The 22026-nt window shown below is 42.6% G+C and overlaps 1 protein-coding gene across 1 annotated transcript in view; it reads right to left on the reverse strand.

Annotated features, from left to right (window-relative positions):
* The window catches only part of LOC126870351 (uncharacterized), a 40906-nt gene that overhangs the window by 15079 nt on the left and 3801 nt on the right, over positions 1-22026 (reverse strand). Inside the window, exons 2-4 of the mRNA XM_050627974.1 lie at positions 8434-8503; positions 6293-6741; positions 3794-3934 (exon numbers count right to left, since the gene is read on the reverse strand). Of these exons, the coding sequence (XP_050483931.1) occupies positions 3794-3934; positions 6293-6723 (572 nt within the window). The 5' untranslated portion in view covers positions 6724-6741; positions 8434-8503. The remainder of the gene's footprint in view (positions 1-3793; positions 3935-6292; positions 6742-8433; positions 8504-22026) is intronic.

The raw sequence follows: 22026 nt of genomic DNA on the forward strand, positions 1-22026 counted from the left end.
TCAGTCGATATATTCAACCGGTCGATCGTCACGCCACTATTTAACACGCGTTAATTGGAAGCTCGACGTTCGATTTTCTTAAGCGATATCGACAGTGTTAATGTCATCTAATTCGTACGATCCATGTGCTACTTCAAACCGAAGCTATATCCAAATACGTGTAAATTATAATTAAGTAGGTACTTATTAAATTTTAACCCAGTTTCGTAGACGGGCGTCTTCTTGGTCGAAAAACACACTGGAGAGTAATGGCATCGACTATTGTACGAATAAGGGGCGGATGGTCGATGAATGATACGTGGGCGCCACTGCGTCTATAACCCTACGAGGTCGACTTCTCTATACCCGTACCCAAACGAGAGCGTCCAGTGATATCGAAGAAAATTGATATTTCCAGAAAATGAAATCAGGGATAGATGCGTTATTTTACCAAGAAACCGTGACAAACTTTACGGTAAACGGTCGACGCGCCAAGATTTAACAATGATTAGATGAGTAAATATTTTAGATTCGTCACGGGACGTGAATTATCGGCTACTGCTTCGATTGAGATTACCCCGTGTTTTCCATTTTCGGGTACGCCCATTTTGTTTCTACTCAGCGGCATATTTTTAACTTCTTACGCTCGCCAGAATCTACGTAACGATATATAGCACATGCGATCGGTTGTGCACGATGGACGAGTGTGTGAAAAGTTGTACAGGATCGTCGAAAGACTTTGTATGACGCGGCACAAACTCCCACATACGCCGCGTCAATTTATATTCATAACTGAGAGGAATTTCTCGTTGGAAACCGGCTTTATTCAGCTCGATTTACGCGTGCTTCCCGCTCAAATTTTCCAAGCGGCACGGATGAACGAACGAAAGACGGATATCACGTCTTAAACGTTTAACCGTTTTAACCGTTTAATCCGTAAAAGGAGACACGCTTGAAACGCGATTCTTCGTCGTGAGCTCAGTGATATACATTACACAGGCTGATCACGCATGACCGACTAGAGTTGAGCTTCGATATAATGCCTAAAGTTAAATTGTACACACGAAATAAAAACCAGCAAACAAACGTTCCATTTTTTTCTATAGAAACGAATAATTTTCATACTACCGCAATAAATTACGAAATCTAACTTTTACGTCGGTTGCCACGCTTTCTTTATCGAGTTCGCTCGTTAGTGAAATCCGGAAAATAAAAAACTGCAAGTTAATCGTTGGAACGAGTGAACAAAGCACGTGTATACGTATCGTATGTAAAGATATAGAAAAAAATAAATGTTAGAAAAAATAAATGATAGCCAAGCAAAGAGAGATAACGTTATTATCAGAGTGGGCTAAAGATTCGACTGTATGTATTTCAATTTGTATTTCAATTGGCGATAACGACTTGAGCATGTTTTACTTTACGATGTTCTATTTCTTAAACAGAAACTTAAACGAACAAGAAATTTCGTAAGTGAATTTAGCAGCGTATTTCAGAAAGCTGATCTTTAGACGTTCGATAATTAATCTATCGACGATCGTAAAATAAAAATGTGCATTATTGTTAGAGATTGTACTTGCAACGCACTTGAACCGTATACGAACTACGCTTCGCCTCTAGCTTTAGCTTTAGAATATAGTAGTGGTCGGAAAAAGGAGGTAGTGTAGTATGTATAAGATGAACATTAAGTGCAAACTACTAGGTTAACGCGAAAACGTTACCTCCCCGAGTGGCGGTACCGGTTTAACAAAAGGAAGATCCAAAGATTCGAAAGAAAGGGTCCGTAGTGTGTCAAGATGGCTCGTCGCCATGGTAACTAGCCAGAGAGTACTCGGTCTCTTTTGCATTTTCACCCTCAGTAACTACCATGTTTCTCCCATCTCCACCTTCCCCTTTTACTACATTGGTTGGTTCGGTTTATAGACTTTTCAGAGAGAATCGATTGCACGGTAATACGCGTAATCATCGTCAACGAGTAGAACTAGAAGTGTACGCACAACTAGTCTGTATCATTGTGCTTAAAATAGAAACAAATAAACGATTGCAAGAAAACTATCGAGATATCTTCTTTCGATACGACTGCGTTCGAACGAATGGTAATTTGAACAGCGATTAATTTTATCGAAGTCACTGCTTCAATTCGTCATGCTCTACCAAGCAAACGAACGATCGTTCTGTTTACCAACGAATAGCCTAAAAAAAGAATCATACCTGACAGATGAGAATCCGTCAGCTTCCCGTGGCCGTGGCTCGGGAACAATGACGAGAAGCTCCTGTAAATACTCCTGGCATGCAAGTTCTTTCCCCTGAACTTCGATCAAGCTCAACCGGTATCACTCGGTAATGCTAGACACTCGCGAAAAAGGTACACAGGGCTGTCGACCGATGCCCAGGTACGACACGAACTAAACTTCGGCCTCCGGGAAACGAAGCTACGCGTCGCGAAATCGATCGTAAATCTTCCGCACCACGCCTGCGTTTATAGGCTTCCCTTGCTCCACCTTGTCTGGCTTTACACTGAGGACGACCCACGGCACAAGGCACAACCCGACATCGCGTCGAACAACTGCGACGGTGCTATGCTCTCTCGGCGCTTTCGCGAAACATCCCATTATTCGACGCGCGCTCCCGATCGTTCGATTACGTTCGGACTAGTTTTTTTTACAATTTAGTTCTGTTTCTCACATGATAAAAATAACTCGATCTTTTTGAACGTTTGTCGTCGCGTGCATCGACATTAAGGCATCGTAGGTATCATTAATTCCTTTGCTTCGTTAGATGCGTATGCTTCGTTGGCATTCCTCAGATATGCATATACATATTATGCAACATAACATTAGATCCAATACTATTTCAATTGTATAGTTATTTGTATAGATTTATGTGGCATAACAAGATATAACACATATAGACGCGCATAAATTCGTATTTGTTCATGTGCAAATTCTAAGGATGACATCATGCCTTACCCCAAGGCAGTTGGAGAATATTTTAAAACCTCGCGAATGATGTCAATATCATTACCTTTTATGTTAACCTACTACAGGTTATTTAAGGAATTACTCACCATACAAATATGTTAAGAGAACTTTTTACCGTAATTCGCAATTTGTCAATCGACATCTGTGTATGCATTATTGTGAGAGGTAACTTCAGATGGCATAGAAAATTAGACGTGGAAGATTCTGCGGAAACCTGTTTATTCAGCCTAAAACGAAATTTAATCCCGACCGTAATGTTGTCGAAAAACGACATTAAGTATTCCGTGCGTGTGCTTTGTCGTTTAACCGGATCAAACACGATAATGATCACACCAGGCAATAAGTAGAAGTCTATTAGGGAGATCGCGCGTGGGCGGAGGTGTCTACGTTACCAAACTACGGCTAGTAACGCTTGACTCCAACCTCATCGATGAAATGCAGTCTCAAAGAAAGAAATACGAACTGTTAACTGCTTGTAATGACTATGTGGAAAGAAAAAGGTATGGATTACATAAATCTGTATCGTCGACTTTACATTAATACATACTTGTTATGTATTGTGACGATAAAAGAATTCTAATCGCTAAAAATTATACGCTTATCGAAAGATCTTATGTAAAAAGATAATGTTCCTAAGAACTCTTCATATCGATATTTAATGTTTAACGTATCGGATGACGTAACACATAACGGCACACGACATGTATGTATGTGTATATATATATATATATATATATATATATATATATATATATATATATATATATATATATATATATAAGTAAGTACAAGTGCAGCAGCACGGAAGGAGAAAGAATATTTCAATTACTTACTCGGTATCAGGTACAGATGCGATCATAGAGGGTATGCGGCCGTTGTGGTCCATAAACCGATTGATCTCCGGCTCTTCTTGAACAGGAGTCTCGTATACCAAAGTTTCTACCATTGATCCTTTACTCGAACCAAAGGAAACTCTAGAAAACCCAATATACTTTTTTAGTCTCTAATATTTAGAATTATGTTATTCTTATACATGTGACTGCGTGTATTAGCAACAAGATAATGAATATAAACGAGATAAAACAGCAGAGGAAGAACTATTGACATAAAAAACATTATTAGCCGCGCGGAAAGCCGAAAAAAATAGTTGCCGTAAACCTCAATTTCCTATCGCGTGACAGTACTCGAAGCAAGTGAATCGGACACTCGGCAACCGCAGGAGCAGGCGGTCCGATATCAAAATCGAAATCCCACGATCATGGGATCGAATTACAGGGATCGAGAGCAGTCAGGATTAAAACTGCGAGTGTCTATCTTATACAATGTGCAAAACACGGTGGCACCGAATTTTAAAAATATCATCAGAGGATAATTACTATAATTTGTACACACATATACGTATATCACAGTTCTATCGATTATCGTCGAAATACAAGTATAGAATTTTTAATGACGAAATTTAACATTCTAAACTAAACTAACTAGAAATTAAAATATCCAGTATCTTATCCTGTCTATTTAATTTTCCTATTATGTATATACTCCGATTTTATCTTCTTTTGAAACATGGTTGTGATCTAGGCTGAAGCGGTTGTTAGTACGGTGCTGCCACATGACGACAGTTTTGCTCAACGAAACTATAGTCGAGAGGGTAATACAGAGATACATCGTATAGAAAGATGCTTAAAGTCACATGGTTGCATAGTCGTACAGTAACGTTCTAAATACTATCGTTGTTCTGTTCTCTAACGTACGTAGTTCCTTTCTACTTACTACCTTGTCTGTGTCACTAACCCGAATTTTTCTCGATGATGTAACTGACTCGTAATTGCTCGCCCACGCGTTGCTTTCTTACTTTCTTACTCAGAAAACTAAATGCGTTCACCTCAATTTTTTTATACTCTAGCGCGTTATAATTAATGCACAATATAATTAATTCTTCCTAGAATTTGCAGAGAAAAGGAAATATACGATACGTTACACTATTCGTATTTCAATTTTGTGTAGCCACTTTTATATCGTTTTCTAATAGCTCTTTCGAATTATTTTTTTCGTATTCTTTTTTCACGACATTAATGCAAACAATGTAAGTCTAATGCAAGCTGTAAGTCTAATTGAATAGAAACTTATTCTGTAAACAACCTTCGGTTAAAAATGATTTTATGGCTGTACTAGCGGAAAGAGGTTGGTATGTGTTAAAAGTACTGGATAGTTTCAGCAAACACCTAATTAAAAATACTGTTGAGTGGGAGGTTTCCCCTTTTAACGCTGTGTTATCGCGTGATAGTTGAATTTACCATATGTGACTTATCCGTCCATCTATCGTTACTAAATTAAGAAATTTCAGAATTAAACATTTCGATAATACGTTTTTATCTGCTGAAAATAATTGAATTTAAGACGTTATATCGCGGACTAAATAAATAAAAGCGGAAAAGGAAATTCATAGGCAGACAATTTTTTAATGCTATTGTATCTGTAATGTCTGATATAAGGCCTGTATTATACTAAGGTTTGTTCAAACGCGGTCCATGAGACGTGGAACGACCGTGAGCTACCTTAACGTATAAATGTCACAGGAGTTCCAGCGACTTGTTCCGCAAAGCTTGAGTCATGTTTATTCCATTAAGTGGCGTTCAATTGATAACGTAAATTTCTTAATACCATATATATGCATACGTATACACTCGCAAGGAAATCCTATCGCGAATTCAATCGCGAAAGAAATAAAAAGCTGCGATCGTAGGTATCTTTGTGTTTTTCAAAGCGATAGATACAATTTTAACTCGGTCAACACTTCCAAACGTTCCACCTTGACAGTGAAACGACTCGCTGCGATCTCCTTTTCCGTGTGATGGCGAGCGCCATTGAAACAGCGCTCGCGTGAACGTTACAACCGCCGCATCTTCTGCCTGTTGAATTTTTCTTGCAATTCTCACCGATACGTGTGTACTTCGAGCTTTTTCTCGTAGCAGAGAGAACAATGCGAGAAAACTACGTATATCGCGATCGAACAAAAATATCAATGACGCACGATAGATGCTTTCTATCACTACATCGAACGATAATTTTGATATAATAATAGCGCGTGTTCAAGGGTAAAAAGATAGACAATGACCGTGAATTACCAGAAATAGCAACGAATTCGGGAAAGTCGATCGCTCGTACTAGTTATGATACAGCAAAGGGAAGAGGTTAAAGACCGAATGAACCAATTTAGAAAGGTGATCTCGATACGACCTTTGAACTCTCTCTCTCTCTCTCTCTCTCTCTCTCTCTGCATCAACTTTATCTCTATCTCTAGCCTGGATATTCGTCGCGTTTGCCCCTACCTCTTTAGACTAGTGTGCTTGGCTCCGTTGAAAATTTTGTTCTTCCGATCGCTTCCGACCGTACTGGCCTCGCTGTTTATGCTGTACAGGCTGTCATCCTTGGTGACCTTGGACGTGTGCAAAGTCGATTTTTTCACCACAGTGCCATTGTGTTTGGGGCTTTCGGCCGACACTCCGTGTTGCTGCTGCTCGTCCTGCCGGTGATGCTGCTGCTGGTCACCAGCGTGCTCCTCGATCTTCGTCGAAACGATCATTGTTTTTCCCGTGTCAACGTACTTTTTCGGAGAAACGGTGATTACTTTGCCTGTCGGCTTCGAAGCGATAGGGGGCCGTTCTCTCAGACTCTTCTGCAACTTACTAGCACGGTAATTGGCCTGATTCGAGTCTCCCGGTGGTGGTTTGTCTTCGGTCGGCAGCATGTACGACAACATTGTCCTTTCTCCGTTCACCTGTGCGAGAAAAAAAAAACCAAGCGATTCTACTTTGCGGAAAAGGGAAACGATGGTAATTGGTAGGACAGATGGCTGGGGCAACCTGGCAACACAAGCGCACAAGTCGATTTCCCTGCGCTGGAAATCATTGGCGTATCCTCATGCTCGTGTCCGGTGCTAATCGAGCCACGAAGGAAAGAGGTTGCGCTTGAATTACCAATTGGAACTAATTACACCATCAGCCGTGAGTTAGTATCCGTTAACGCTTCAACGATCTCTATGAAACGCTTTCTTTTCTCTAACGGATCGACATTGGTGGTATTATAACTGTAGAAACGATGCGATCCGATAGAAACGCTTCTGTCATTGTTGTCGAATCGTAAATGAAAATTTCCGAACCGGCATCGTGGAAAAAGGTGAAACGAACGGTTCTTCGAAATCTATTGGCGGATTAAGACGTTTTTCAGGTTTCCAGTAAGAAGAGGTTTGGAACAAGTTCAAGCGGTTCTTTAACGTGCGGATTTTAAAGTGGAGAGAAAGGTACGGCTGGAACGGAGAAAGAAACGAGAGGATCTCGGGAACCGTGACGGCAATCCAAGACGTTAGATCACGCTTCACCACATTGGATCCCGTTCACTCTCAAAGGATGCGGTGAGCAAGGATATCGTGACTCACCGATTGTCTCTTGTCACTTTAGATTTCCGTATCGTGTATCTTGACGATCATCTCTGGCGAGTTCGTGTATGGATCCATTGGAACGAACAACTATTACTAGCAAAAAGTAAACTATGGTAGCGCACGCGAGTCTACGACCGATGCGTTGGCAACTAAGTGATTGCGGATTTTGCCAATATCACCTAATGACAAAATCCGCAATCGCTTAGTTGCCAACCTAATACATATTACTATACACTTATGCTCTTATTGCTATTATACTATCGCTATTATACACTCGTAATGCTCTTCCGTTTCTAGACGAGAGAAATATACGAAACAAGAAGTTCTACGGGCGAAAGACGGAAGAAAGAAAAAGGCGCGCTCGTCGAAGAAAACGGATAACGCGAACTGACCGACAGAACGTTAGAAACCTACGACGACCGAAAGGTTATGGAAGGAACGAGGATGTCGGACAAACCTCTTCGCTCGCGCTTCGTTCAAACTCCATTCCCGCCCCCTTTCCTTCGATTACGTCATCCTGCAATAGCAGGCTCTCCCTCGTCTATATCGGACCGGGCGCCGCCGCTTTTTTCCTATATCGACTGGCTGTTCCGCCAGCGCGAGCCAGGCGCAGCTTGCAAATCGCGTTTCGTTTCATCTTTGCCCGCCGCTTTGCGATGCGCTCCGGGGCTTGCCGATGCATTTCACGTATACGGCACGTACGCCGTATACTCGATCGTTGCTTTTTCTTTGTCTTTCGTCGATTTCACCGAACGTCGTAGACGCAATAATGACGAAAAAAAGAAAAAAAAAAAGAAAAAAAAAGAAAAAAGCAGACAGCTAAAATAAAATCAATATCGGCGGCATTGTTGGAGCGGATTCAATTGACCGAGTAAAAGCCGTATATAGGAGCGCGGTAAATTCGGCGGCGATTAACCGCGAAACATCGTACGTATTCTCGAACGGTTCTGCCAGGGAATTCATGGAAGAGAGGAAGTGCATTGGAAAGTAATAAAAAGACATCGGATAGCATTTCATTCTTAGGATACTTACGCTGTGACCAAGGAGCCTTCGAGTCGGTGACTTTTAAAAGGCTGGCGTGCTGGACTGGCATTTGGGCTACCTGCAACACAAACGCGATATTTCGTGTCAGAGCATCGCCTAGAATTTGAACGAGAAGCCTATTTCGAGTGTCGAAGCTCGCGGTATTTTAACGCGAATGGCATGCATTCCAGCGTATCAGCAGCCTGCTCGGCTGGAATTTAAAGCTACAAGAAGAAAGAAATATCACCGAGGAAATATCAGCAAGAAGCGGCGCTCTGCATTTGCTTTGGCAATTCTAAAAATGCCATTAGTCGCGGAACCTGGAAATCTGTCGGTAAGCTGGGTTAGTTTCAACCCTGGCCGTCGAGCATCGCTCTTTTTCAATGGGCAATGCGTCAACATTGTCAGCAGGCGTGGCACGGGACGAAGCGGGAGCAAGCGATCTCGCTGGCTGAATAGGCACCTGTTTTCGCAGACAGGTGACACAAACGCGTACAACGCGCACTGTATGCAAACGCGTGAGAACCTCGGGATAGACCGAGGGCAATGACTGCTAGAACAGCGCGGGTGCGCCGACAGACGAACGTCTTGAAAAAAAGTACCACCTTCGACCGTCTGCCTGAGCCCTCTCGCTCGAGATTTCCACTGCCAACTGCCACGGACTTGTCTACTCGACAGACAAACCCTCCGGAGAAACCTACCATGTATTCGACGATGCGGGTTTTCCAAGTCGTGCGCGTCTTTCGCTTTTTCCTTCTCACCGCCATTTCCCACGCCGGCCAGAAACATCGTTTTATCAAAGATATGCGCCACTGCCTCGCGCGACATCTTTTCGTATGCAACGTACGAACGCGAAGAACGATAAGAGCGGATCGAATTCTATCGTACGTGGTATTTCGCAGAACGAACGATCTCTGCGACTGCGAGTTTATTTCCGTGGGATTATCGGCCTCCGGTAACTGATACTTGCAGGAACGGAGGTGGAAATTTAAACGAATTGTGCCACGCGTGGATGCGAGAAGTTTCTGAGTCGGCGATTCGTGAAATATGGATTTACAGGAAACAAATCAAGAAATAAAATTTGCCTACAAACACACCGCATATCTGGAAGATGCGGGTTTCGTTCGTGGTGTGTAAACTGATCCAAACGGCATTAGAAAGGAAACTGGACGTCGACGAACTTATCAACCGTTTAAACTAGTTTAAAGCGAGCAAAGCGCGAACGAAGTTACGGATACGAGATTGCGTTTTTATCGTACGATTGGGTCGCGCGTCGTGCGTCGTGATCACGGTGCATGACAACTCACTGTAGTTCGGTGCATCGAGCCACTAAATTGATAAATTTGCATGACCCGCTATTCACGGACAACGTCGTTTTACGACGCAGCAATGATTGCAATCACGCTCTCCTTTCCAGTTACGACGATCGTACGCAATTTCTTTCGTCGCAGCGAGCATCCGCTTTCATCACTAAGGCTGAACGATTTAATTGTTGCAAACTAGTCATCCACCGTGGCCAAGGTAAAAGAGAGTCTGCTTTTGTTGGCCGCGAACGTTGCACTATCGCTGTCTGCTTTATCGTCTTTTTTGCAAAAAGCAACTCGCGTGTCATTTCTTCGCTGTAATACGATACCGACTTGTGTCGTAGTAATCGAGTTGCGTGCCTTCCCCAACACTTTCGGTTCGACCAAAGTTTTCTAACATCCTTCGCGTATGAAATTTTGTCAACCAGCGACAGCTATCGATTATGAATAGCATTAAAATAACGTTTCTGTTTTACGTTCGGTAAGACGAACACGCGATGCTTACATAATTGCGAGACTCCAATGGAATTGTCGTAAACAGGGGGCTCTAACTTGTCACCGTTAACGTTAGCGCGCCTACGTTTCATCTCGTATGACCGCGTTATTTACAAGCTGGTCGCAATGTATGAATATAAAATGCTTTGACCAACCTTGGATACTAATCAATTCTGAGGTTTTACTCGCAATGTTGAATTGTAATTAGAATGGTCGGTGATGCGGGAAATTTGCTCAGTCCTGAAATCGGTCATCCCTGTCAACGCGGAACGATCGATAAAGCGTGTATCGTAAATATCCAGGCAAATTCGAATATATATACATATAAACGTATCCTAGGGAAAACACGATAACAGTTTCATAGAAAAGTCTGTACATGAAACGCACAGGCGTAACGACACGTTCGATGTTTATTTTAACTATGCTAAAATACACGCATCGTAATCGTCGAGCGTAGAAGCTCACGCGTCGTTTGCTACTCTTTGACGCCTCCCTCTTACTCCCTTTACGCCAAACGATTATGCTTCGATGATAAAAGCGATTGAAAAATGTTTATTTCCGGCCACGAACTTCTAACGTTATATCGTACGAGATTTCCGGTACCGTGACTTCCTGTTGCTAACAGTTCCAGCGCCTCCTCAACGTTGAAGACGGTCGAGAGGCAGCGAGTGGGAAAATAAAAAACCGATGCTATTAAATATAGCTTTCACGCTTATACGTATACTAGATAGCAAAGTTTGCGATAGGAAAATCTTGTCACAGTAATTCTTGATTGCACGTTGCTGTGAAGATCAAGCTGAATAATTTGTTCTATACGTAAATCATTTGAAAAAGTATCGGCCTCTGCGTCGATCTTGATTTATATTTAGCGTTTAATTTGCACGTGTGTATCATTGTCGCTAAGTTTCGTGTTTCGGCACATTTAGGTAGAATATATTGTACGTATATCGGGGATAAAGTCTCTGTACGCTAAACGCGGGCTTGTCGACAACACGGACGCGAAATAAATGATTCTCACGACTTGTGGGAACTTTGTACGTCCGACGCGATTCACTCGTAAATTCAGCGGAGGATCCAGAAGCCTTTCTTGGGAAGAACGGCGTATCGAAACGTGGAGAAGTATACGTGGGTACATTTTCGAGCCTTTTTCTATGAGATTTAAAATTTGCTTGCAATTTACATTTTGATACTTTGTCCGATTTAATTAATTGATAAAATAATTAATTAAATAAGTTAATTATATACATAATATCTTACACCATCGTGTAAATTGAAAAGCTCGCCTCTGAAGATCTTCCGCTCTTTAAGTCGACGATAGATTTCATAGTTTCTTCTCGTTTTCTTTTGTTTCTCGACGAAACAACAAATTACACCAAATTAGCACTTTGCGCGAAGAAGATGCGAATTCGCGTCTTACATACTTCACGTGGTATCCTATAAAAATGTTAACTACCGTTAAGTAAAACAGAAAAAGAAGCAACGAATGCTACAGATAAAATGTTACGAATGTGTTTTTACATTGCATGCTTGAATAATACGGAACCTCAATTATATAACAGTAATATATAATACGAAAACCTAACCTAACTCTCGGGTAGTTCGTTCCGGTTTTTAAGGAATTTAATAAAATAATACAGTTTATTTAGTACCTCTCCATCGGTAAAATTGTTTCCAAGCATATCACGCTAAAAAAACGTTACCAGAAGTATCTTTAATATGCTCATTGATTTCTAATAAAATATTACACTTATTAAACGCTGCTCGGTATGTTCGTTCCGATTTTTAAGGAATTCTTAACTCTTTTAAGAAGAATTTTTAACGAGAGATTCTGGAAGGATGGAATGTTGAAGTTGCGTGAAAGACGCAGAAAGATTGTGAAACAGAACGGCACCTATATAATTTGACAAACGTATATCAAATCGAGATGTAAATCGGAAGAACTTTTCGACATTTCCGATCTTTTTAATCACTCCAAAAAATACGCGAGAATTGAGGTTATACGCTCGTCAGAGCATACCGCCCTCAAAGTATTAGTAATTTCGTTCCTCCGCCGTTCCCTGTCCAATTTTCGTCCTTCGACGTTTCTCTCTTGCTCCTTGCCTTTAATTTTATCGGTATCGTCGTTCCACTCCACTTATCCTTATTACCGACGCGATTACTTTTAATACGATTCAATCGCTGTCGCTATCGTTACCCATCGATGCGTTTCGAGATCGTGCTCCTCGAACGACCAAACACCTTTTCTCGGGCCAAGTCGTGTCTCAAGAGAGAGTATCAAAGTGTGCATATCTCGACGAGGATGCTCAAAGGGAAAAAGAAGCAGGCTCGAGCCTAGGCTCGTCACGACGCGACGATCCGAATCGTGATGAAGAAAAGAGGAAAAGGTAACGGAACTCGGCCGGTAACATCCGTCCACGCGTGTTGCTTTTAATGGTGTACGCGGTGATCACGGACCAGGAATAGAAGAAGACGATTGGCCAATAAGCTGAACCAGGCTGAGAAGAGCGCGGGAAGTTTGCTCTCCGATAAGGAAGCACGTAATAATCGGTTAAAATATCCGTCCGTTACTCTCCTCTGCTTCGTTTTTCTCATCCTCTTTCTCGGTTCATCGCTTGACCGAACGAGCCAAGCCGAGCCGAGTGTCTCTCTTCTCTCGTTCCTTTTTTTCCTGCTCGACGCGTCTCTGTCACGGGTATTAACGTAACTGTAGTACCGAGCGAACCGTAATACGAGCGCGCGCTTCTTCTCGTATGCGTAAGAATCTTCGGCTACGAGTTAAGTCATCAGGATTACAGATGCCGTGTACATATTTCTTTGCGAATGCGACACACGTCTGTGTTCTGGATGCTCCGCTGCTTGTCGGTGCATGCCTATCTCTACCTACATTCTTCGTATGCACACACGCGCCGCTGTCCGCACGACACGACACTCCGTTCTCAACACAGGTCGGTGAAACGAGTCGTCGGATAATTAGATATCTGATATCGTTCTCCGTGGTTGACTCGCGCGATCTTTTCTTCTCGCCTTGAGCGCTCCAGAGATCGGTCGTGTCTGCGTTTGTCTGTGCGTTTCTGCTTTCTTTGCTCTACCTGATGAACATACAGTACACACGCTACCACGATTTAGATAGTAAACTGATTTCTTTTGCCAAAGACAACGTAGCAACGTAGAAACAATGTAACAATGATATCGACAATAGCAGTCGATTTGCTTCGTCATTCTATCAATTATCTTACTTAGTATTGCCTCAAAGTAGTTTCCACGTGATTGTTGAGTCATAGAGGAAATTCTGTTTTTAGCCTGTTAATGTGCAAATTTTTATCACAATGTCTTTTACCGTATGTACACAAATATCGATCGGTGTACCCACCGAACAGCTTATTAATTATTTCAATATACAAGTTCGTCGCCAACGATACTCGCCATATCCTTCCATCCATATTTGTTTCCATCTATATAAACATGTACGTTTCTGCCTCTACATTTTACATTTGGGTTGGCAACTAAGTGATTGCGGATTTTGTCATTAGGTGGTAATGCAAAATCCGCAATCACTTAGTTGCCAACCCAATATCTCTCTCGATGGACGTTTTACAAACGTACCCCTTTTCCGGATCCAACGAAACTCTACGTAGGAAGAGAAATCCAAGTCACGATAACTTTTAATCTTCGAAATTGTTGTTGAAATCGCCAATATGCTCTGCTACTTTCTCCAGCTGGCAGAATTAGCCGACTTAATCCCGGCAGATTTCATAAACGTAGTAGCTTTCAAGCGCCCTTTTATCGCGAAATGCATACAGAAGCGAGAGCCTCGCGCCACCGAGGGAGAGCCGTTCGCTCTTCATTCTCCCTTGTAGCGAATAAGAGAGAAAATGATCGCTAATGTACGTACATGTACTTACACAGAGAGCGATTCATCAAAGGATACAACGGATTCCATGACGCGACGCGATTTTCATTTAATTCCGCGCCCTGCCAAAGAGAGTGCAGTTCTCGTCGTTTACCTTACGTTACGGCACGAACAACGGACTGTTGTTTCGTGGCCGAGGTTTCAACGTTTCCGGAAGCACAGAAACGCGAAGCAGAAACGCTTTCTCGCGCAACGACGAACAAAAGGTCTCAACTAAATCGTTCGTGGCGAGGAAAGATCGACCAAGTTTACAGCTACTGGACGCCGTGGATACCGTTCCGAGTTACAAAGTTCAAGATAGAATTACCTGAAAAGTATCGGTAACTCTATATTTCCGTTTGCCGCGTGAAATTCTCCAACGACGAGTCCAATACAAATGAGAAAAATTAAGATACACCGTTGCGAAATCTCGGCTGCCTCGTGGGTCAGCCTGGAACCGCGCTCTGCTTATCTTAACCCGAATACAGTTGATCAGTTGTTATCGCGTTATTAAATAACTCCGGCGATATTCCTTGGCGATATTCGTCGTATCCGCGTCCGACACACGGCGGTTTCATACTGTCAACATCCTGGTCAATGCCTCACGGCGACTCGTTCGCCGCACGAGTTACAGCATCGAGTTCGACGTTAATCTTCTGGAGCCGAGCAAAGTTGCCCGGCAATTGTGAAATATCCGCGCAGATCGTCTACTCGGCGCACTGTACCGTGTTGCGAGGTCGACCTGTACGGATGAACCCGTACGGGTTCTAGCAGCTGGTTGGGTGCCAGCGCTAGCTAACGTCTATGCTTTCCGACGTTGTCCGCTGGTATTATAACCAGGAAGATGCGCGCGCCCGATCGGAGACGTAGTCTCTCTCCCTCTCTCTCCTATCTTATTGTGAAAATCGCTCGAGCCTCGTTACCTCAACCTCTGTCACCTTCCGGCTTATTTTCATTCCTCGGACCAGACTCGGATCGACGATGACGTATTGTATCCTCGTGGAACGTATGCGAGCGACCAAGTACGTGCATCGATCATCTTCTCTTTTCCTCTTTTCCCGATTTCCTCGTTGCACAGCAAGTTGCAAGGATGGTTCTCGCGGCTGGCCAGAGGAAAAGCGGTTAAACGTTCGACGCGTGCCTCGCATTCGCGAATGACGTTTTTCCACAGGCATGGCGAGGAACGAAGGAAGAAACAGAGGGACCAAGTGCGAAGCTGGTATGCGAATCGCGATTACATTCGTCGCGATCGTACGTGTACGTACACACGTACACGTATCTGTGTATATTATCGCACAGTATAATGACGCGTGCACGCGATATTCCAGCTGACCCTCGTTCGCGTAATCAAGCCCTCTGCACTCCTTTTTTTCCCGTGGCAGGCTGTCTTCGTGGCATTTGGTTTTGTCGCCGACTGAAACGCGACGTTTTACGTATGCGTTCACGCGAGAACGAGGGATCGCTTCGCAGATTTATTCGCCACAAAGGCACAGCTTTTCAATCTCGTTATTTATCTGTGCCGAGTCGCAGGTCGCGAAACGCCCCTCGCTACAGCCCTTCGTTCAACTCGCAGCGAGCTCGCAAGATCCGTAAAACGAAGTTACAGAATAAAACACGAAACAAATTGCTGTACATTGGCAACGACTTTTCAAGTATCGAACGAGCTTCACGTCTTGTCGTATTCCAAGCTCATCGTCAACATTTTGTTTGCAGAATAGCCGCTTGTCCGTGGTCATCCGTGGTATCGTCTCGAACCTACCTTTCCCTTTACTCTTCTCCTCTCGTGTGTACCTGCGATACAGCTAAACGTGGCAGCGAAAAAGCCATCGAAATTCCGCGCTTCAATTTGCCGTCGCGTGTCTCGCACGTTGCGAGCGCAGCGTTTCGAACAGCTGGATAATTTGGAATGCGGACAAAGTGCGTTACATAGGTAAGGTTCGTGGAATATCGTCGACTGTGGAAGAGCGTAGGCGCGTAAAGAGTCAACCGTTGGAATTGAACGGGTCAAGTTACGACGATGTGCCAAGCGGTGAAGTAATCCAATAAACTCATTGTCAGCTGCCGCGAACCTTGCGTCCAGCTACTCGCGAAAACCCTTTTCTTATTCGATTAGAACTCTGCTTCCCCTTAGCGGACGTTCGCGCGGGAATTGTCGTGCGTGTTCGTAATGTCCTTCTTTTCTTTCATCTACGAACATTTCGATCGAACAACAACACATTCGAGCTTCCACTTTTAACGATTATCTCAACACTAGAACTACCGGCATTTGAGACTGCAGCTATTTCTATCAAAGCCAGTCAAAATGACTAGTTTTTAAAAAATACGTAATAGTAGAATATTTTTATATTTATTGATTTATTATTATCTTAAAAAAGAAGTTCCGTGTTCTGAGATCATAAAAACTATGTAATAACAATTTTAATAATAATGATAATAAGTACAATGATGAAGAATATTCAGTACCAAAATCTTTGGTAACAAGAATATTAAAATAAATTTCCATTGGTAAATATAAGAAGTGTAATATAATAATAAGCGTAATAGAATAAATAAAATACAAATATAACACATTTCTTACAAACGTAAACTTTCTTCCGCGTACATTTTACGCGTACATATTTTTTACAAAGATCGCAAATGGTGGTGGTATTATTATCATTACAGTACCCTGTCTGACACCATTTGCGTGAATAAGCTGAGTTCTTTGACATAATACTTTGTATCTCAGATGCTCTATGTTCTATCCGTGATTTTTCATTGTCAGCGGCAAGTTCATCTACTAATTGAAACACAAAATCCTTTCTGGACATCTGCTCACCTGTGGTTTCCTTATATAAAATCCAGGCATTTATGCCAGCTAAATCTAAAGTATCAAAAAATACTTGAAGTGGCCATCTTTTTCATTCCGACTTCACGCTATATTTTTTTGCCATTTGGTCTGCTATATCTACCCCAAATTTTCTTTTATCATAAAATTCAACCGTCTCAGGTAGGCCTTTTTTCCTGAATAAGCAAATCCAATGAATAAAACAAAATTAAAGTTTATTATATTATTCCTTTAGCTATTCCTGCAAAAGTCATTGCATCATTGCGGAGAAAAAATTTTGTTTTATTATAAAATTCAACCGTTTCAGGTAGACCCTCTTCGCTTTTTCCTGAATAAGGAAATTCAATGAATAAAACAAAATTAAAGTTTATTATATTACTTTAGCTACTCCTGCAAAAGTCATTGCATCATTGCGGAGAAAAAATTTTGTTTTATTATAAAATTCAACCGTTTCAGGTAGACCCTCTTCGCTTTTTCCTGAATAAGGAAGCCCAATGAATAAAACAAAATTAAAGTTTATTATATTACTTTAGCTACTCCTGCAAAAGTCATTGCATCATTGCGGAGAAAAAATTTTGTTTTATTATAAAATTCAACCATTTCAGGTAAACCCTCTTCGCTTTTTCCTGAATAAGGAAGCCCAATGAATAAAACAAAATTAAAGTTTATTATATTACTTTAGCTACTCCTGCAAAAGTCATTGCATCATTGCGGAGAAAAAATTTTGTTTTATTATAAAATTCAACCGTTTCAGGTAGACCCTCTTCGCTTTTTCCTGAATAAGGAAATTCAATGAATAAAACAAAATTAAAGTTTATTATATTACTTTAGCTATTCCTGCAAAAGTCATTGCATCATTGCGGAGAAAAAATTTTGTTTTATTATAAAATTCAATCGTTTCAGGTAAACCCTCTTCGCTTTTTCCTGAATAAGGAAGCCCAATGAATAAAACAAAATTAAAGTTTATTATATTATTCCTTTAGCTATTCCTGCAAAAGTCATTGCATCATTGCGGAGAAAAAATTTTGTTTTATTATAAAATTCAATCGTTTCAGGTAGACCCTCTTCGCTTTTTCCTGAATAAGGAAGCCCAATGAATAAAACAAAATTAAAGTTTATTATATTACTTTAGCTACTCCTGCAAAAGTCATTGCATCATTGCGGAGAAAAAATTTTGTTTTATTATAAAATTCAACCATTTCAGGTAGACCCTCTTCGCTTTTTCCTGAATAAGGAAGTCCAATGAATAAAACAAAGTTAAAGTTTATTCTATTTTTCCTTTAGCTATTCTTGCAAAAGTCATTGCATCATTGCGGAGAAAAAATATAACATGAAGTAGGAATTTTAAAATAAATTGTCAAACCGGTCATTTTAACTGACGTGGTAGTTCTACTGTTAAATGACTTTAACTGAAACGTTAAAAAAAAAAAAAAAAAAAGAACGTTTGGGAGTTGAACTGCACGGCTCGTGCACAGCTCGGTGTTTACAATGCCCCGAAACGACTGCAGTCACTGAAACGATTAATTAATAGTAGAACGTGGATGGAATAGAGACATCAAGCTCTACGATGATGTTTCGAACGTGGCGCGTAGCACTCGATCATTCAAGCCAAGGCGTATTCGACGTATCGCGTCCTGTGTTCCACAACTGTCGTACGTGAATTGTGTTTAGAAGCGTGGCTTGTAAGAGCGTACGTGTGTGTATATGTACACGTGGTTGGATACGTTTCGTATGGAAGATACGTGAACTGAGTCATCGCGTAGTCGGGATAGCAACGCGTAACGGAATAATCGTAAAAAAGGACGCACGAGAACGCCGACCCATTCACACGAGTCGCAGATCGAAAGGAAAGTTTGGAAAACGTTTACAAAAACTTAGCGTAAAAACTGAGCGAGCGTAATTACATTACGGTGCATCGACGATACGTTCGTATAAATTGCAGGTTGCGTTCGAAGGGAGGAAACGAACGTTGGAAGATCGCTGCGGCGAATTGTCGATGCTTGAAAAAACGACCAACTACGAACGAAAGAATCGCGAATGTGATAAATAAAAAATCGAGCACGATTCGTCGTAGGATGCTAGCGAATTTAAAGGAACACGCGGCGGTGGTCTATCGAAGGCGAGAATCTCGCAGACAGAAAAGGCTAAAAGAGACAGAGGAATTGGAAAACAACGAAGTAAATTAGTTAAGAAGCGATGGCAAAGACAAAGAGGAATTTCGATGTTTCCAGGAAGCTACACGAGGCAAAGTTATTTCTATCCAACTGCAAACGTAGGTCAGCGCACCGAGACAATTTCCTGAACGATTCATCCTACATACGAGCTATCCTCGTTAACGCGCTCTCGCTTCAACCGCATCTTTAACTTGTTTTGATGGAGCAACACGAAGCATAACCGTGGAAAATGAAATTTATTCAAAGTTTTAAGAACGTCCGGTTCGAATGGCGAAGTCGTCCGGAGCCGACTACCAGAGGAATTCTTTCGCCGTGTTCGAAGCAAAAAGAACTGAAAAAGGGGGTGACGAGCGCGAAGCATCGACGATTGTCGGCTTCCTCTCACGCGCTGGTAAAAACGCGCGAGAAAGACGAGAGGCAAGGTTTTTCTTTTTCCATTTCTCGAACGATCGTGTCAACAGCAATGTTCGCTCTTCTTTCGATAGCGTCGTTCCCATGCGGCACGACGCATCGAATAACCGAGTTGCAGCGAAAATATGCTTCGCGTGGTTCAGCGATTTAATTCAACTCTCGCGGTGCTTAATTTACGGTTGCGGAAGTGTACGGTACCGCGTGCTTCCCATGGCTACAGTTCTATCTATATACCGTGGATACAGCTCCGTTGCGAGAAAAGGGCCGCGAAATCTCTTTGGAATTGTTTCACGCGACGCGACTGTGTCTTTCCTTTGGAATTCCTAGCCGCAAATACATTTTCGCGTTGGAATAAAAATGAGAAATCGGACGATCGTAAAAAAGTTGCCCTTCGATTCCACCAGCGATACGAAACGAAATGACGCAACGCTGGACGAAGAGAAAAGGTTTGTAATTTAGGGTAGGTCGTGATTCGTCCGTTAAACGATGCCAGTTGCATAGCACGTGGCGCGTCGTTTAAACGTTGACCAGGAACAGTGCAACGGAGTTCGCATCTAACGTGCACGCGGCGGATCTCTGGCGTCAAGGGCAAACATTTTGATCGATACAAACGGTACGAGGAAAACGGTGAACGTGGAGGTACGACGCAAAATGGGTACACAACGTGCACCCACGTACCTACACGAATGTAACATACATCGCCGTGGAGTTAAGTCATTCGCCAGAATTAGAACGTACTGGCAAATGATGGACGTCGGTGTTTCAAATTCGATATACATATATGTATAATGTTAGATATACATCGTAGGCTATTTAGCGCTGGTCGACCGTACGACCGGTTGGTCGCGCTGCTTTCAAAACCCACCGCCTTCTGGCCGTATTCATATTTTATTTTCTCTCTGTCCTTCCCTTATTTTCTTTCCAGTTATTAACGAGATACCTTGCACCGCACTCGACTCTCGTTTTAACGATGCTACCGTGCGCCTCGAGTGGCATTCTCCCTCCTTCCTTTGTTCTCTTTTATTATCGAGCCATCGAAATCGTTTCGTACGATTACTCGTTTGCGCTCGCTTCCGTCTACGTAGCTTATGTAACGCGCGTCATCCGCGTGCACGTCGCACTACTCGCTTTTCAATCTAATTTTGACCGCAGCCTACGTTCTTCGTTCCGCGAGCTTATTCCACGCGCGAGAATTACGACCAACTGTTCGTCCTTTCCCTTCGAATCTTCTTTCCAATAATCTCCGATGATACCACGAAGCAGACAACTTCCTAACGATTCGAAAAGCTGTCGATACGACTTATAATATCGGCACTCGGACGAGAAAATGAATTCGAGAGACGACGTAAGCTTATCGAGAGATCCGAAAGGCTGGCACGCGCGGTGAGCCGAGTGGCTGGAGAAAGTTGCTTAAACTAAAATAGCCAATGATTCCATAGCGAGCCGAGGATTACCAGTTAATGAAAGTTAATGAAGAGTAGCGAGCGAGCGGAATAAATCGGCCGATCGCATTGCACGTAGATACCAAGCGGTTGCGTAGTCGAGAGCGGCAAAACGGCAACGGTAACTGCATCAGCGACAAGGATAACCACATATCCAGGTTTAGTCTCCGAGACGAGACGAGAGACAGGATGGGCAGGATGCATCGAATTTCAAGCACTTAACACAAAGATCGCCACACTTTCCCTCGGCACGACCCTTCCTTCCACTTCTCTCTCTTCATCGACTATCCCTGTCCGGCTTTCGGTATTGTCGTAACATCGCTGACCCGTGAACGCACCGATCCAATAGGTACGAGTTATCCGAGACTATCGAATTTCATTGTCACTGCACCCTCGAAAAGCGGTATCCGATCGGCCTACGGACAGGTGCGGCACGATTTACAGCCAATCTAGCCCGATTCGTCCGGTTAACGAACCGGAAGGATATATCGTCGCGAATGCCTTCAGAGAAATTTAACTTCGCCTACAGTTTCCAATTAGCCACCGAGATAATTTAATTATACAAGTGTATATATATATATATATACATATATCGTATGCTTAAGCGTATAATACGATAGGAACGGAAAGGAGATGGACCATAAAGTGGTGCAACCAGGGATGAGGCCAGAAACCGTCTCGCTTCGTCTGGCCAGCCATTTACGGTAGTCGTTATTTGTGCGAGTGGAGCAAAAATAAAATAGCCGGAGGCAGGGAATCGCAGAATTCGCGTAGCTGCGTTACAGTCGATGGTACGTTCGATGTGTATTCCGCGGAGATTAACATCCCTCGCGATAGTGATCGTCTGTTGATAGAAGAGGAAATGCTCGTAGGGCGGTAGGTCGGCCGTTTTACGCGACAAAGAGGTAGAGGAGGATGCAAAGGCAAAGGCAAAAGCAAAGGCAAAGGAAGAAATCGATACGACGCCTGCGCGTCGTGGCACCTAACCCCGCTCGAATCGGCGTCGTTCGTCCTACTCGAAGCTACTACGCTTTTCCCATCCTCCCTTACCGCCGAACTT

Source organism: Bombus huntii, chromosome 1 (assembly GCF_024542735.1).
Source record: "Bombus huntii isolate Logan2020A chromosome 1, iyBomHunt1.1, whole genome shotgun sequence".
Lineage (NCBI taxonomy): Eukaryota > Metazoa > Arthropoda > Insecta > Hymenoptera > Apidae > Bombus > Bombus huntii.